Genomic DNA, 18,891 nt, shown 5'->3' with positions numbered 1-18,891 from the left:
TCTCAATTTATTACCAATTTCTGTCACTAAATGATAAATAATTTATTTGATATTTTCAGACTTTATTATCCACAATAAATATTGTTTAAAAGAAAATTACACTGGTTAAAATCATGAAATTTTACGAAAAAATTTCAAGTAATTTGTTTAAACGTTTTTTACGTATAGTTTAAAATAAAATATGCGATATTATTGTCCTATAAAAGACAAATATTTTTCACTTTACTAGACACCCTAACTTGATTTTTCTCGGAGATATGATAATTTAAAGTTGCCGGTGCTCTATATTTAAAAAAAAAAATAATAATTGTTTACAATTTAATTGTCTGAGAGTTAGTTTAATCTCTCTTCCCCAAGATAAGGGCATATCGAGATTTTTTAAACCACTCCCCCTAGGGACCCTTACGTAAATCGTAATATTTCCAAGACGATAAAACTGTAGAAAAATTTTTTTTCTTAATATTGAAGTAGTCATAGTCCAACTAATATACAGAGGTCCGATGTTAAATTTGAAAAAATTGCTATCAGAAAACAAAAAATACGTTGTACCCCAATAGCCAAAATATGCATCATTCAACAAGTGTAGAAGATATAAAACGCGAACTAAAAACACTCGGACATGAAGTATTAAACATCATGAATGTCATAAATAGGGAAACTAGGGTAAAAAAATCTCTTCTTCATCAATATTAAACGGAAAGAAAATAACAACGAAATCTTCAAGATCAAATTATTTTTAACTTCTGTTGTTATTTTCGAAGAACCACACAAATAAGACAACTACCACAATGCAAACGTTGTCAATGCTATGGGCATACTAGAAATCAATGTACACGTCCATATCGATGTGTAAAGTGTGTAGGAAATCACGACTTTAGAAGTTGCTTAAAAGATAAAGCTGATGGAAAACCGGCAAAGTTTTTTTTTTGCAAAGGAGATCATCCTGCGAACTACAGAGGATGTTCAGTTTATCAGGAAATTTTAAATCGAAGAATGCCAATTAAAAGTGGTGCTGGCCTTCAGAGCAACTTAAAACAGCAAAACCCGTCAAATCACACACAAAATATCTCAAGCAAAAAATCAATGCATCTCCTAGCAAGTACGTCAAAAGTAACAAGTGTACAAATTGACCCCAGTACACAGAGGCAACAGTCAAAAAATCCACAAAATACCAAACCATCATATGCTCAAGTACTAGGTAGTAGTCAATTATTATTATTTTAACCATACAAAGCATAAATTTCGATTTTTGCCCCAATTTCCTAGATCAGTTTTTTGTATTTTTAAAATACGTATTTTCGACTACCAAGTAGTCATCATCAGTTAGAATTAGCTAGTGAATGTTACTCTTTGCTAATTTGGTGGCGGACTGCACAATGTTACTTTCGTGTATTTACAATTTATAATGTTCACAGTATCTGTCAAATTGTAGTATCAGTGGCGCTAGCCAATCAACTTCCATCAGTTGACTAGAGCTGGCCAATGAGCGTGATACTTGTGCGCAAGCCTATTCGAGTATTTTTTGACGTTTAAAATAATAAATTACAAATCAAACCTAAATTAAAAAACTATAAAAAAAATCATAAAAATAAATAATCCTTTATTTTTATAACGTATTAACAATTTTTAGAAATTCAGCCTTGATTTTGCAATTTTTATTAGATCCGAATTTGGAATAGGTCCTTTGTCCAAGTTCATTGCTTCATTACCCATCTTTTGAATGAGGATGCTTTCATAAGCGTCTAATTCGCAAGGTTTGGGTACTGATTTCAGGAGCTTAAGGTTTGATTTGTCAATTTTGTGGTCGTTTTCGATAACGTGAGTGGCTACACACGATTTTTCAATTCTTCCATATTTTAAATGGCACATATATTCTTTGAATCTTGTGTTAATTTGTCTTCTACTTTGACCTACATACTTCTTCGAACAATTTTGACATCCAATGCAATATATTCCCGATTGTTGTTCCATGTTGATTTTATCTTTGGGATTTCCAAGTAATTGTTTTAATTTTGTTCTACTAATGGGTGCTATTTTGCTGTTTGAATCTGTTGTGATGTACCTTTCAGTGTGTGTTGGTTGAATCACAGCAGATTTAAACAGCCCCCCACAACACAAACTAGCCATTTTCAACTTCCTAGTGAACCGATTAATAAAAATACCATTATCCACCCGAAACTATTTCAAAGAATTAAAACACATCCACCAAGTTGCAATATACAACGAATTTGATCCACAAATAATCAAGAATATGATCCGAAAAACAAAATATAAATACAAAGAAACAATTCAACAACTTTGAAACCAGAACAAAACAGCATCGATAAAAAGAAATGGTGCAAACTTACATATTTTCAACCATACGTCAACAAATTAACAAAAGAACTTGGAGAACATAACCTAAAAATAGCACCCATTAGTTGAACAAAATTAAAACAATTACTTGGAAATCTCAAAGATAAAATCAACATGGAACAACAATCGGGAATATATTGCATTGGATGTCAAAATTGTTCGAAGAAGTATGTAGGTCAAAGTAGAAGACAAATTATCACAAGATTCAAAGAACATATGGGCCATTTAAAATGTGGAAGAATTGAAAAATCGTGTGTAGCCGCTCACGTTATCGAAAACGACCACAAAATTGATAAATCAAACCTTAAGCTCCTGAAATCAGTACCCAATCCTTGCGAATTAGACGCTTGTGAAAGCAGCCTCATTCAAAAGATGGGTAATGAAGCAATGAACTTGGACAAAGGACCTATTCCAAATTCGGATCTAATAAAAATTGCAAAATCAAGGCTGAATTTCTAAAAATTGTTAATACGTTATAAAAATAAAGGATTATTTATTTTTATGATTTTTTTTATAGTTTTTTAATTTAGGTTTGATTTGTAATTTATTATTTTAAACGTCAAAAAATACTCGAATAGGCTTGCGCACAAGTATCACGCTCATTGGCCAGCACTAGTCAACTGATGGAAGTTGATTGGCTAGCGCCACTGATACTACAATTTGACAGATACTGTGAACATTATAAATTGTAAATACACGAAAATAACATTGTGCAGTCCGCCACCAAATTAGCAAAGAGTAACATTCACTAGCTAATTCTTACTGATGATGACTACTTGGTAGTCGAAAATACGTATTTTAAAAATACAAAAAACTGATCTAGGAAATTAGGGCAAAAATCGAAATTTATTTCGATAAATCCTAGAGTTCTCATTTATTATCTTCGATAATATTTACATATAAAGCATGAATCAAAGTCAACAAGAAACCATAGCCAAACTTACATCAGAAATAAGCCTTCTCAGAGAACAGCTTACTCAAGTCCTCCAAAATAAAAATGGCGGAGCTCTTTAGAATAGCGTTATGGGATGCAAACGGCCTGACTGATCATAAACTTGAACTCGAAACATTCCTTATGCAACACAAGATTGATGTAATGCTAGTATCAGAAACACATTTCTCAAATAAAATAAATTTTCATATTTCGAATTATTACGTGTACAACACAAATCATCCTGATGCCGATAGAAGAGCGAGGGGTAGAGTTGCGGTGCTCATTAAACAACATATTAAACATCATACTTTACCTGAATATAAAGAAGGCTTCTTGCAAGCCACAAGCGTGATGATCGAGGACTGTAGAGGGCCTCTGGCAATTTCTGCAGTTTATTTTCCACCTAACTACCGACCAAATATAGCCGGGTTCATACAATATTTCCAAACTTTGGGTAATAGATTCCTATCAGGAGGCAATTTCAACGCAAAACACGTACATTGGGGTTCTAGAATTACTCCTCCTGGAAGGGGTAAAATTCTATTTCAAGTTATGAAAGAATATCATCTGGGGCATTTTTCGACCTTCGAACCAACGTATTGGCCGACAGACAGAACAAAGATTCCAGACCTATTAGACTTTTTTGTAACCAAAGGAATCAGCTAAATCATGCCTAGACTTACACTCGGATCATACACCCATAATTGCTATAATAAATGTTACAGTGAATAAAGTAACATAGCCGCAAAAACTCTTCAATAACAAAACAGATTGGGTGGAGTTCAAACATATAGTAAACTCAAACTTGGATTCAAAAATACCGCTTAAATCCAACAATGATTTAGAAAATGGCATCAATACTTACACTCAAGTCATCCAAGACGCAGCATGGGCAAGTTCACCTAAACTATCTTCAAGTAGACAACCTCCAAACTGCCCAATAAATGTAAAACAGAAAATCGCAAAAAAACGTCGATTGCGGAGAATATGGCAACATAGAAGATATCCATCAGACAAATACCGCTATGATGATGCAGCTAGAAAACTAAAAAATTAATAAAAGCTCTTAAAAATGAAGCTTTTAATAGTTATCTAGAAGGACTGGGTGCGAACAAAGAACAGGACTACTCACTATGGAAGGCAACCAGAGATTAAATCACCCACGCGACCCAATTCCACCTATTCGTAAGGCTGATGGAGAATGGGCACGCACTGATCAAGAGAAGGCCACAATCTTTGCAGAACATCTACAACAGATATTTACGCCATTCTCATCTGAATGTACAGAGGACGAGGAATCCGAAATTAAAAATTTTCTTAGTGCACCGTATCAAATGTCAGAAATTTCTTAACTGTTTACAGTAAAAGAAGTCAAAAAATTCATAAAAAAAACCAGCTGGATGCAAATAAGTCACCAGGATATGACCTAATTACGGGGAAAATCATTAAAGAGTTGCCCAGAAAGGGCATAGTTATGCTGACAATGATTTATAACGCTGTGCTTAGATTCTCAAGTTATAATGATACCAAAACCAGGGAAACCTCCACATGATGTAACGTCCTATAAACCCATATGTCACATCCCTACACTTGGAAAGCTTCTGGAAAAACTTCTTCTTACACGTATAAATACAGTTATCAGCAGAGATCTCTTGATACCTGAACATCAATTTGGTTTTCGCAAACAGCATGGAACTATCGAACAAGTCCATAGACTAGTGAAAATCATAAATCAAACATTCGAAGAGAAGAGCTACTGTTCTGCGGCATTTCTCGATGTTGGTCAAGCGTTCGATAAAGTATGGGATGAAGGCTTACTATTTAAAATAAAAAGTCTACTTCCGCATACGCTGTATTGCATCATCAAATCGTATATTCAAGAAAGAAACTTCCAGATTAGGTTTGGTAGCGAATTAAGCGACCTACATGAAATCAAATCAGGTGTACCTCAAGGAAGCGTTCTTGGGCCAACTTTATACTTGTTATACACAGCCGAACACAGCCGACTTGCCGACCAATGAGCATACGACACTTGCCACATTTGCTGATGATAAAGCTATATTAGCTAAACATTCCAATCCTACTATAGCCACTAACTATTTACAGCAACATCGAAATGAAATTAATAAATGGACAAAAAAATGACGGGTGGGTATAAATGACACAAAATCAGCTAACATCGTATTTACCAAATGTAGAGGTATTTCACCATAACTGCACATAAATAATAAAATAATATCAAGAGCAGATTGTGTTAAATACCTCGGAATGCATTTGGATAAATCTCTAACTTGGCGTACGCACATATGGAAAAAACGCAAACAGCTAGGTCTCAAGCTTATTAAATATTATTGGTTTATAGGCAGAAAATCACATCAATTATAAATAAGTTGATAGTGTATGAAAGCTGCCTTCAAGCCAATTTGAACCTATAGAATTCAGCTTTGGGGTACTGCATCAAACTCAAATATTGAAATTCTGGAAAGATTTCAATCAAAAATACTTCGAGCAATGGCAGATGCTCCATACTTTATTCCAAATAGTGAAATTTGTGAAGACCTACAAGTGAATACAGTGAAAAGTGAGATAGCAAAAATAAGTGCAGTGTATTTGGAGAAATTGGATAATCATACGAACTCACTAGTAGTAAATCTGTTGGACAATAGTGAAGAAACTCATAGACTAAAACAATTTCAACCTCTTCAGTTACCGTTTAGATTTTAGTATAAACTCAAGAGAGTGACACCCGGTGTGTGTGCCGTTCTGTGTTAATTTAAGTTTTTGACCTTTAAAAAAAATAGCATTTTAGTATATAATTTCAAAACTCTGTGTGTAACTTACGAAGGAATAAGATGTCGCCGTGTGTGAGGGTGTGTGTGTATGAGTCTGTGTGAATATGCTGTGTGTTATATGAGTATTATATACGGTTAGTCATCATATAAGTGCTTTAAATTTACTTTGCTCCAAAAAACTTAAATTTTTTTTTTTCGATAACTTTCGTAATTTTTTATCGATTTTGATTTTTCAAAAGCATTTTGAAGGTAATTCTAATAATCTTTTTATAACTCTTAGTTTTGAAAAGGTGAAGGGTCAAACGGCTCAAAACATGGGGTGTTCACGCGGTTATGCAGACTTAGAACGTTTTTATCTCCGTTAAATTTCATCTTAGAAAAAAAAAAAAAAAAACAAATGAAATTGTTTGTTAAAAACAGGCCTACATTTTTGATGCAGAGTATGTTTTTCGTATCTGCAGTAGTTTTTTAGGTATTTCGAAAAAAAAAAACAAATTTTTTTTGTTATTCGAAAAACTTTAAAAAAGTTGATTGTGCCTATTTCTAAAAATGAGCCTTCAAACCCAGTGTAACTTCTTGATCACACATACGAGACTCAAATGAAGTGAACTGTGCAAGGAAATTGATTTATCACTCAATTTTTGAAGTGATCGACTTTTAATTTAGCTCATTTTGAAGGTCTTTTCAAGCACTACAAAAAACTTTTGGCTTATAAAGCAATAAAATTTCATTTTTTCCCCGTTTTTAAACGTCAAACACGTCAATAACGTCAATAAATAAGTGTATATGACATTTTTTGCTCAAAATTGGTAATAATAAAAACCTATGCATTATATAGAAAAAAATTTCCAATAAAAGCCATAAAAGATGTTATTCTCCATGAAAATGATCCCTACCTTTTTTTTGTTCGGAGCCCGGTTCACAATGACATTTGATAAAACGTATTTTCCAAGATGGCGGCTGAAGCTCACACCCCTCCGTACCACCAATTTGAATTTACACTCGGAGTATACCCCTAAACATATTCCAACATGAAAAAAATTTCTGCAATAAAAAATACCCGGTTATTGGCCTATTGTTATAGAAGAAAAAAAATTACAAAAGTCAAAAAAACGGTTTAAGTCCAATACAAAAAAGTTAAATGAGAAAGTTTTACATCTTAAAAAAACCTTATAATTGTTCTTGTGGAAAAACGAAACTGTTAATACGTCTGAATAACAGTTGTTATAGTATTACTTTCTCTTAAAAACTCTGAAAAAGTCTTATACACTCTGAATAACTTTTAATAAGACGTAAAAAGTCGGAACAATTTCATTTATTTGGACTCTGCCAGAAGAGTTAATAACACTTACTAAAAGAGTTAGTAAGAGTTAGTAAGACTTGTTAAAAGTATTTTTTTTTAAATTTTTGTGACTGTATAAAGAGTTAGTAAGACTTATTAATACATTTAAAAGAGTTTCTTTTAAAAATTGTATAAAGAGTTATTTAGAGTTTTTTTAACTTATTAAAACTTCCTGTTGAAAACTTGTGCAGCTGAGAAAAGATATAATTTGGAATTCTAATCTATAATATTTATTGCGGATTACATTCCCCGCGTGTATAATTAATTTAATGCTGGATACTTAATTAGTTAATTCTCAACGGACGATTTTAAAAATGTCGATGATATGTAATGGATAGATCTCTTCAATTAATTTTAGGTAATTTTTAAATTAATATGTTTGTTGAATCAGAATGGAGCATTCTACATTTTACAAATAAAAAATTTCATATGTATACATATACAAGTTAAGTAGCATATATAAAAAACACTCAAATATAACGCATAAAACATCGTTAGAAAAAAATAGTTTAATATAATAAAAAAAGCTAAAACGAGACACTCTCTGCATAGTTACCCAATGCCATAGAATCAAAAAATTAATTATAGTGTTGAAATGATCATTTATTTAAAAAATGTTTGTAAAAATAAACTTAAAATTTTAGAAATAGTCTTATTTAAATAAGTTTAACGTATATTTTTAATAATTGTCGATTCAATTAGATTAAGATTATGGTAGAGCGGTTCAGGGCTTAATCTCTTGTTCTAGACTTTTTTATTTTGATATTTTAGCAGTAACTGAAATTTTTTAATTTTTGATGCCGAATTCTGGCTTTGAAAAAAGTGCAATTTTATGGGATGCAGAAACACTCGATTTGAACGGGATCATATGTCGTTACACGAAAGATAACCATTGCAAATATTTTTTTAAATGTAAAGTAAGTATTTATTAGTAACTTTTGCAAATTTCAGAGCTCTACGAGTTTTAGTTTCTATCGTGGAAAAACCCATCCCAAACAAAAAGCACTTTTTCGTTGCCTGATTTCGGCATCAAAATTAAAAAATTTCATTTGCTGCTAAAAAATCATGATCAAAGAAGTCTAGGCGAATAGATTAAGCCCCGAAAAACGCAATACAATAATCCCTGGACCATAAGAGGAAATTTCTTACAAACGGTGTCTATTTTCGAAAAAATGTGTATTTCGAAAAATTTTCAAAATTTTACCTGGTGGAAAAAATATTTGAAGAAATAATAAGAAATTCTGAAAAAGTCTTAGGAACTTTGAATTTCTCAACGTTTTTGGACTAGTCTAATTCAGAATTATTCAGAGTTCTTAATACTTTTTTAAAGTTTCTAAGACTTTTTCAGAGTTTCCTAAGAATTATTAAGACTTATTCTTTTTTAAAATATTTTTTCCGCCAAGGTTAACAAAGATTTTTGAATCTGTTACTCGTAACTTCACTAAATATCAACTTTAAAATTGCAAAAAAAAAGTAATAAACAAATGTAAAAACGACTATTTTCGCTCATTTTTTCAAGTTTTATCGGCATCTTCGCATTTAAATCGGACTTACCATACATCAACCGATAGGTTTTTTTAAATCTAAAACTTTCCCATTTAATTTTTTTTTTTTGCATTGGACGTCAACTTTTTTCAACAATCACAAGGAAACTGTTTTTTTTTTATTTTTGCGATTTTTTTCGGTTAATTTAGCCATTGATTAGCCGTACAAAAAACGCTGTATTTCATGGCTTGTTTTCTTCTATAACAATGTATTTTTTGTTTTCTGATTTTTTCATCCATTTAGTAGATAATTGAAGAAGTGCGATTTATTCCCGAAATTTTTTAATAACCCTGGTGGAAATATTGCTCTGCCCATTGTCTAGGTAAGTCTTGCAGTGTTCTGAAAAACGATTCTAGAAGAATGCGTAAGTCTGAAAAAAACTGAAAAAATTAATTACTGAAGCTTTTATCATATTTAATACTTCTTGTAAGGAATATAAAACCTTATCGGAGGAGGATTATGAGTAAAAAAAATATTTATATCTATATGTTTCATGATAAAATTGTCTTGTAAAATGTAGATTAAAAGGTATGCCTTTATATTTCAATTATTTTTTATTGTAATCTTATGTTATATATTCTTTCTGATGAAGAATAAATTATATATTGTGTAAATAAAATATAAAAATAAAATTGAAATATTTTTTGACTCATAACCCTCCTCCGATAAGATTTAATAGTCCTTACGAGAAATATTAAATATGATAAAACCCCTACTTCAGTAATTAATTTTTGGAAAAAATGAAATTTTTTTAAATTTTACTCTTACTTTAGCTAAATTTTCATAAAAATCTTATTAATTCTGAAAAAGTCTTCTCGTGGACTTCAAAAACTTGTAATAACGCAGTATTAATAAGTTTTACATAGACCTTTTCAGTGTTTTTCAGAATTTTTCAGACTTACTCATTCTTCTAGAATTGTTTTTCAGAACACTGCAAAACTAAATTTGACTATTGGCAGAGAAATATATCCACTAGGGATGTAACCAGGCGTTGCATTTCAAAAGATTAACGCATATTTCGTTTTTAATTTAAATAAATATAAATACTAAATATCTAAGTCACGAAATTTTTTTCTTAAATATTTCTATTTAATTATAGTCTACAGTACAGAGGGGGTATGGTTTTGTGAATAACACTTTTACGAAACTTCGTGAGCGGCTTCGTTTCAGTATAGCCCACAACGTTTTCCTTTATGAAATGTTTAAGTCATAGGTATGAGAAAACGGGAATGAAATTTGTAGGCCAGTATGAGCATTTTATTTTACTAATATTTATTAAACATTTCTGTAAAAATTAGCGGTTGTTGAAAAAATTTCATACCCTCGTTCTTCCGACATGTTGGGGGTGGAGGTCACGCCAAACGGCCCTATTCTTCTCTCTTATTATATTCATTTATCTTGCAATCAAGAAAAGAACAAATGGTTGTTCATATTTTTTTCAATACGAAGTTTCGTACGAGTGTTAGTCACGAAGCCATACCCCCTCTGTACTGTAGACTATTAAATTAAAAACGAAATATGCATTAATCGATTAACTTTTTAACATAAGTTTTTCGCTTTTGCCTACTAATATATTATAAATATAAAGGCATGTTTATTTACATACTGCATTTTTTTTTCAGCGAGCTGATTTAGCTATTACAGACTTAACAATCACATCGGCCCGAGAATCAGTTGTAGATTTTACTTCACCATTCATGAATTTAGGTATTAGTATATTATATACAAAAGCAAAAAAAATGCCACCAGAACTCTTCTCTTTCATGTCACCATTTTCAAAGGAATTATGGTATTATATGGGTGCAGCATACTTCAGTATTTCGTTTTTGTTTTTCTTGATGGGACGATTGAGTCCGGATGAATGGATGAATCCTTACCCTTGTGTAGAAGAGCCTGAAGTTCTGTCAAATCAATTTAGTTTAACGAATTCATTTTGGTTTACTATTGGTAGTATATTACAACAAGGATCAGAAATAGCACCAGTGTAAGTATAAAAACTTCTCATTTTTCTGAATCTATCAAAAATCTTATCTTCTTCTTATTTGTTTAATTGAGATTTTGAAAAAAAATTTTTGTTTTTCTCGACAAAAATGGAAAATTAGTTTTATGACAAAACTATTTTTACTCTTTATTTTTCCATGGTAATGTTCATGTTATAAGTATTTTGAGAAGAACTCTTTAAAAGAGAAAAAAATCGCCCGATAAAAAAATATTCGTAAAAGATCGTATAACGTCACCCTTGTGGAAATAGTCCTAATATTTAGTTTCAAAGTCAGAAAAAGAATATGTGAAGTAAAACTATCTCTGAAAAAGTCAGAAAATGTAATAATATAGTAATAGCTGGTCAAAGTGAGCTCATAAATTTTTTGTTTTAAAATAAAATATCTAATGAATTTTGAATAATCAATAAATAAATTTCGAATACATAATTCAATAATATAAAGTTCGTGTATTAATTAACTGTTAGTTTGTGTTAATTTTATGTTGTGAGGTTTTAAGGAAGGAAAAAAAAAATTTGGATTTTTTGGTTAGAATACAAAAAAAAAAAAAATTTGTGTGCTGTGAACTTTTTATTTCTTCTCATTTAATTTAATCTCAAGTGTTTCTTATTCAGTTGTGTGTGATGTTCCGATAGTTTTGATATAAAAGCAACCCTTAATATATGGAAAATAGATTTGATTAATCATAAATATTCATGTGTTTTTGTGTGACGTTGTTGTGATATCCCGGTGTGAGTCTAGTTTGCATAACAAAATCTGTAATTGTGAATCATTGATATAGAGAGATAGTAGCGCAATCGGTTTAGGCGCTGATTATAAATACATTAATTGGAGACTTGAAAGAACCTTCACTGGTTCAAATCTCGGTATAGCCGTATCTCCATATAACAAATATATAAACTTTTTTTTTCTGCTGCCACCATTTTTAATGTGAAAAAGAATCATAATAACAATTAATTAAATTTATAAATAAATTATTAATCTTTAATTTTAATAAACAATAAATAAAAATTTTTTATTTGAATTTTACTTTTTATAATTAATAAAAATAAATTAAAATAAAAATGTCGAACGCCGAGATATTGGAGGCCATACTGACCATAAAGAGCGATATCAATAACATTAAAACCGATATTAATAATATTAATGAAAATATAGCTAAAAAAATGGACGAAATAACACAAAAACAAAATAATCTATCAAATAAAGTGGAAGACTTAGAGCAACGTTTAGAAGCAATTGAAAACACTGTTAGAAGAAATAATATAATGATACATGGAATTGAAGAAAATCATGAAACTGCCCAAATGCTCGAAGAAAGAGTTGTAAGAGTGCTTCAGGAAAATTTAAAAGTAGAGTGTTCAGTTAAAGATATTGATTTTGCTTTTAGAATCGGAGCAAAAAATAATAAAAGGCCTATATTAGTAGGTTTAATCTCTGGGCGAATAAAAAGGGGTATTTGGGAAAATAAGAAACAACTAAAAGGAACAGACATATTTATATCAGAAGATCTGCCCTTAAAAATCCGGGATGAGAGGAAAAAATTAATACCGGCAATGTTAAAATTTAGAACCCAAGGTCATCATGCAATTTTGAAGCGTAACAAACTTTTCGTGGATGGCAAACTTGTTGAAAGCGTAGGGGTAAATACAACTAATAAGAGCTCTGACAATAACAAAAAAAGAAGTCATTCAGATGAAATCATTAATGTAAACGAAGTTAACAACCAAAAAAAACAATCTTTCGAAATCCTTAAACCAGCTGTTGAAAAAGTAAATTTGAAACCGTCAACTTTAGACCACTTCTTAAGACCAAGAGCCAATTCTATGGACACAGGTTCAGGAACTTTAGTGACTCAACGATCAAAAAACGGAATATAATAGCCAATGGAGAAAGGATGAACGTAACTGATGACGAAAATTTAAGGCATGAAAACGGTATCGATTTAACGGAAACGGGAGAGGAATTAAAATTTGTTTTCTGGAATATTGAAGGTTTGAGAAATAAAATTGGGATTTATGATCTGAAAATGTATTTAAAACAATTTGATATTTTGGGTCTGACGGAGACATGGACAGAAGAAAACGCAAAATACGAAATAGAGGGATTTCAGGGTATTTTAAAAAGTGAGGTTAGAGAGGCAAGGAAAGGAAGACATCCTGGTGGCATAGCAATCTTTTACAAGAACTATTTAAAAAAATACATACAAAAAATTGAAGGCAGTTTAAAAGAGGTACTATGGATTGTTTTAAAGAAAGGAAAGTTGAATTTATTAATTGGCACTGTATATTTACAACCCGAACAATCCACTTTTACGAACCCTAACTTCTTCAATAAGCTTAGCGAAGAGATGTGTCGTTTAACCGAGAAATATCCAAATTCAGATGTAATTATGGGAGGTGACTGGAATGCAAGGATAGGGAGGAATCAGGATACTATTTTGTTTGGAATCGACAAAAATGATCATATTAGTTTTAAATTGGACAACTTTCCACAAAGGCGTAGCAAAAATACTATTACAAATAAGTATGGAGAGAAACTTCTTGAGTTCATCAAAGGGCAGAATGTGGTAGTGTTAAATGGTAGGGCTAAAAGTGATAATAAAGGTGAATTTACATTTGTATCACAAAACGGTGCAAGTGTGGTAGACTACTGTGTCGTGTCTAATAGTCTGTGGGGTAGTGTAGACATGAGGGTAGGGGATATATCCGAGTCCCAGCATTTTCCACTAGAACTTAAGATGAAAAATGTATTCGAAAAATGTATAAAAAATCCTCCAAAAGGTATGCCGCTAAAAATATTTAAATGGGATAAGAATAGAGCCGATACCTTTGTAAATGAGATGAATACTTTAGAAACAGATTTATATCTTAGAGGAATGAAAGGAAGGTTGGAAGCTGGAGACATTAATAATGCAATAAATATCATGCAGAAATGGTTGGAATATTTGGGATCCGAAATGGAGATTACTGAGAAGAAAAGGAAAGCTGCTATTAGTAAAGGCCGACCGGTTTGGTTCGATTGTGAATGTAAAAATAAAAGAAATTGAAATGAAGCAAAAGTTGAGAGACATGAGAAGAAATCGGGAACAGATATTTGTAGATGCTTATTTATCGAGTAGGAAGGAATATAAAAACTTTGTAATACAAAGAAGGCAGATAATGATTTGTTGTTTATAGAAAAAGTAAACGAAGCAGTAAATGAAGGAAATGACAAAAGGATATGGGAATTAATAAGAACCAAGAAGAGAGTAATGGATAATAACGACATAGATCCGGACGCTTGGGTTAAGCATTATCAAAATCTCTATGGCGAAGAGCAAGAAGGTTTCATGGACGTAAGTGATGTAGCAGTGAATGAAAGTAATGTAATCCTCGATCGTGAAATAAGCGTATCTGATGTGATGCTTGTCTTAACCATACTAAAGAATGGAAAGGCGAGGGGACTAGATGGAATTATAAATGAATTTGTGAGCGCAGCAGCAAAATATTCATTTGTTTTCATAGAATTTTTGACAAATTTATTTAATCAATTGCAGACAAATAAAATATTTCCTCAAAAGTGGGTTACTGGTGTAATCTGCAATATATATAAAGGAAAAGGAGAAATACATAACCCTGATAATTACAGAGGTATAACCTTAACACCTAGTTTAAGTAAAATTTATACAAAAATTCTATCGATAAGAATAAAGGAATGGGCTGAAAACGAAAACATCATTAGTAAATTCCAAGCTGGTTTCAGAGGTGGGTTTGAGGCTATGGATAATTTACTTGTCATCAAAACACTGATCAATAAAACACTAAAGACTAAAAGAAATAAGCTATATTGCGCCTTCATTGATTTCGAAAAAGCGTTTGATAAAATTGACAGAAACATTTTATGGAACAAGCTATCAAAACTAAAAATGTCAACGCATATGATAAGCATATTGAAATCAATTTATAAGGAAACTACATGTTGTGTGCGCATAGATAGATTTTTTGCTACAGAAACCTTTAAAACATATAAAGGTCTCCGGCAAGGATGTGAGCTTTCTGCCATCTTATTTATTTTGTTTATAAACGATTTACCAGATTGCCTTGACAACTTTGAAACCTTTTCTCCATGCATAAAAGGCCAAGAAGTGAAGATATTACTGTATGCCGATGATGTAGCTTTATTCTCACAATCTATTGGGGGAATGAAGAGGTCCTTAGCAGCAATAGAAAACTACTGCGTTACTTGGGAAATGACCATCAACGTAAAAAAAAACAAAAGTGCTTAGAGTTTGTCAGGGAAGGAAGTATAATCGGAACGAAGTTTTTAGGATCAATGGCAATTTAATAGAGAATGTCTCAAGCTTCCAATATTTAGGAGTAATGATAGCATACAATGGCAGTTGGAAATTACACCAAAACGAGATGATAACAAAAGCCAGTAGAGCACTCATGATTTTAAGAAAGTTTATATACAAATATGAACAGTTTCCAGTAAGCTTGATATTAAAAATGTTCAACTCTATTATCACACCGACCCTGACATATGGAAGAGAGGTTTGGGGAATTGAAGGTTGTTCAAAAGAGTTGGTTTCTTTTACCTACAACTTCTACAAAGAGCTTCTCGGAGTATCTAAATCAACCCCTAATTGCGCAATAGATTTAGAATTAGGGGTAATGCCCATTGAAGGATTTGTGCTGCAACATGCAATCAACTTTTACTTTAGAGTAGCATTTTCAAATAAAGCATTACAAAAAAGTTGCATGCAGGGGGAATGGGACAGCATAATTAAGGCTAAACTTTGTGAACTGGGCCTTAATTTAAATGAAATGCAAGAAGGGAGCTACAAAAGAGTTCAAAAATTAATTAAAAGTAAAGTAAGAGATTTATGCCTAGTGAACACCTTAGCAGAAGCCAAAACAAAAAATTCTTTGGAATTTTTCATGATGTTAAACCATTATGATAGAGGCGCAATGTACATCGACATAGCAAATAGAAGCGAAAGAAGAATGCTCGCAAACTTCAGAATGTATAGGTTCGGTTGGGAAAACAGAAGAATAAACACTAACGGAGAAAAAATTTGCGTTTTATGTGGATGGGGCATTGAATCCATAAGGCACATGATTGAGCACTGCCAAGGAACTGAGGGAAAAGAGAGGGAGGGAATCAGTCAAAGAGGATACGAAAATGCGATGGCTATGCTGGAGGTTAACAGTAAAGAGGATATAAGGGCGATATGCGATTACTTGGATTTAATCATCAAAAAGCGTAAAGCAAATTTATGAGCTAATCAAGGAGAAAAGTAGTAGTAAACACAGTATCTTTTTATTTTCTGTCTTTTTGTTAAATTTCTGTGCTATTGAAGCAATAATATGTTGTTATTTTGAATTTTGTAAAAGCACTTATGTTTATTATAATGTAAAGAGTGATAAGCCATTTATTGGCAAACCAAATAAATAAATAAATAAATAAAAGTAATAGCTTGAGACTCTTTCGGAAGAAATATTTTGAGTTCTCCTAGAAGACTTTTTCAGAATTCATCACAAATTTTATGAAAATTTAGTTAGCAAAATAAAGAAAAAGTCTTACTAAATTCAGAAAAAGAATATGTGAAGTAAAACTATCTCTGAAAAAAACAGAAAATATAATAATATAGTAATAGCTTGAGAATCTTTCGGAAGAAATATTTTGAGTTCTCCTAGAAGACTTTTTCAGAATTCATCAAAGATTTTATGAAAATTTAGTTAGCAAAATAAAGAAAAAGTCTTACTATTACTCGAACAAGAGAATTGTCGACATCATGTGTATAAATATATATTAATTATTCAATGCTAGTAAATAAATCAGAAAAATTCCTGAAAAATTTCCTGGCAAATTTTTTAATTTTCCATTTTTTTTGTTAGTATTCGATATGACAAAATTAAAACCTACAATAATTAATTTTTCGAAAATGTGAAATATTTTAAATATTATTTATTAAGTCTGATAAACTCAGACAAAGTCTTACTCTTACTTTATTTAGCTAACTAAATTTTCATAAAATCTCTGGTTAATTCTGAAAAGTCTTCTAGGAGAACTCTACTCTCTTCTAGGAGAATACTTCTTCCAAAAGAGTCTCAATCTATTACCATTTTCTGTCATTAAATGATTTAATCATATATAATGATAATGGGGTTCAACATCATTTTTAGTTAATCTTTATATATGTAGCTACATACATAAATTACAATTACATTTATGATGTGGGTTGAATCTGTTACTTCGTTCTTATCCAAGCGACAACAATGTGATAAATTCTACCTCCAACATTAATTATAATTGTTCACACTGCCCCTGTCTTAATTCGAACACGCAATCTAAGTCTAAGTAGTCAAACGGTTAAAGTCTAAGGCCATAGACCGCTCGGCCATTTAGGCTCTTACTTTCTCTTAAAAACTCTTAAAAAAGTCTTAGTATCTCTGAATAGTTTTTAATAAGACGTAATGAGTCCGAATAATTCCAAGATTTCGTACTCTGCCAGAAGACTTATTCAGAGTTAATAAAACTTACTAAAAGAGTTGGCAAGACTTTTTCATACTTTTTAATGCTTAAAAAAAGGTTTAATAATTTATTTGCGGCGGTAAAAAGAGTTATTCCGACTCATTAAGACTTTCAATAGTAAATTTATAGGGCTATCAAAAGAATAAGTAAGACTTTTAATACTTAAGAAAAAGTATTTTATAAAAATTTCAAAAGAATTATTCAGAGTTTTTCTTACTTATTAAAATTCTGTTGAAAAATTGTGCAGCGGTGAAAAGAGTTATTTGGAATTTTTTATATTTATTAAAATTTTTTGCGGATTACATTCCCGTGTGCAAAACAATTTGTTACTGGATATTTAAGTTTCACAGGACGAATTTATAATGCCGACCGACGATAGCTGACATATTTTCAAATATAAATATAATTGAAGTTCAAACGTTTAAGGATGTATGAGCAGGACAACAATGTTTGATTTAAAGGCTCGAAATTTGTTTGTAGGTAGTCTTTTACTCAAAGAATATGTGGTTAAAATTTTAGCTTAGGTATCCGTGCAAATTTTTAAGAAAAAAGTCATTAAAAATCGATATAAAATACATTAGCTCTTATGGAGGAATCTCAAAAGACGACATATTTTGGAAATTTTTGATAATTTTCATTTGGAATGATTGAAAACAAATTTAAAAAAAACTTTTTAATTGAAAGTAAACATATTAGCAATGAATTAGAAAAGAAAAAAACTAAGTGTCACCGTCCATATAAGGGATGTAAGAGCAGGGTAGATTAAGGGTTGAAATTATTTTTATCTTATTTTCAACTTTGATGATGAATTTTGTTATAACTTCATGAATGTAGACGAAAAATAAGAATAAAATTTTTCGATATGTGTCATGGTTTTCGAAATATCGAAAGCTAAATAATTAAACAAAATTTTCAATTTTCGATATTTTGAAAATTAAGCCAGATTATTCTTACTTTTCGTCGTATATCGTCAAGTAATAATATAAATTTATCATCAAAATTGAAAATATCTATTTTTAAATTTGTGCCCCCACTACCATGCTCATACATCCTTAAGATAATAAATGTGAAGAAATAATTAAAAACAAATTTTTGTTTTTTCTATCTAATTTACAAAGTTTTTTTTTACATTTTTTAAATTATTTAATCGTAAATAATCTATAATTAAAAATTAATAACAATAATATAATAATAACATTAATAATTTTTTAGGAGCGCTTATTGCGCGCTTTTTTTTGAATATTACTTTTTTTTGTTTGATAATTACAAACTTTTGAAGCTTATATTAATATTTTTTAAATCTATTTACTATCGTTTTAATTTTATTCATTCTTAATTATCATAAATAAATAAATTATTAAATATTAACATAAAAGTATAAATAATCTTTTACGAGCAATTATT

General features: G+C 30.8%; 1 protein-coding gene across 2 annotated transcripts in view; it reads left to right on the top strand.

Annotated features, from left to right (window-relative positions):
* LOC123294919 (glutamate receptor ionotropic, kainate 2-like) overlaps nucleotides 1-18,891 on the top strand; it is an 81,863-nt gene that overhangs the window by 16,344 nt on the left and 46,628 nt on the right. For both annotated transcript variants that reach the window (XM_044876114.1, XM_044876115.1), the window contains exon 7: nucleotides 10,591-10,952. In XM_044876114.1, the coding sequence (XP_044732049.1) occupies nucleotides 10,591-10,952 (362 nt within the window). The remainder of the gene's footprint in view (nucleotides 1-10,590; nucleotides 10,953-18,891) is intronic.

This window comes from Chrysoperla carnea, chromosome 3 (assembly GCF_905475395.1).
Source record: "Chrysoperla carnea chromosome 3, inChrCarn1.1, whole genome shotgun sequence".
Lineage (NCBI taxonomy): Eukaryota > Metazoa > Arthropoda > Insecta > Neuroptera > Chrysopidae > Chrysoperla > Chrysoperla carnea.
This window is presented reverse-complemented; position numbering and strand designations above follow the sequence as displayed.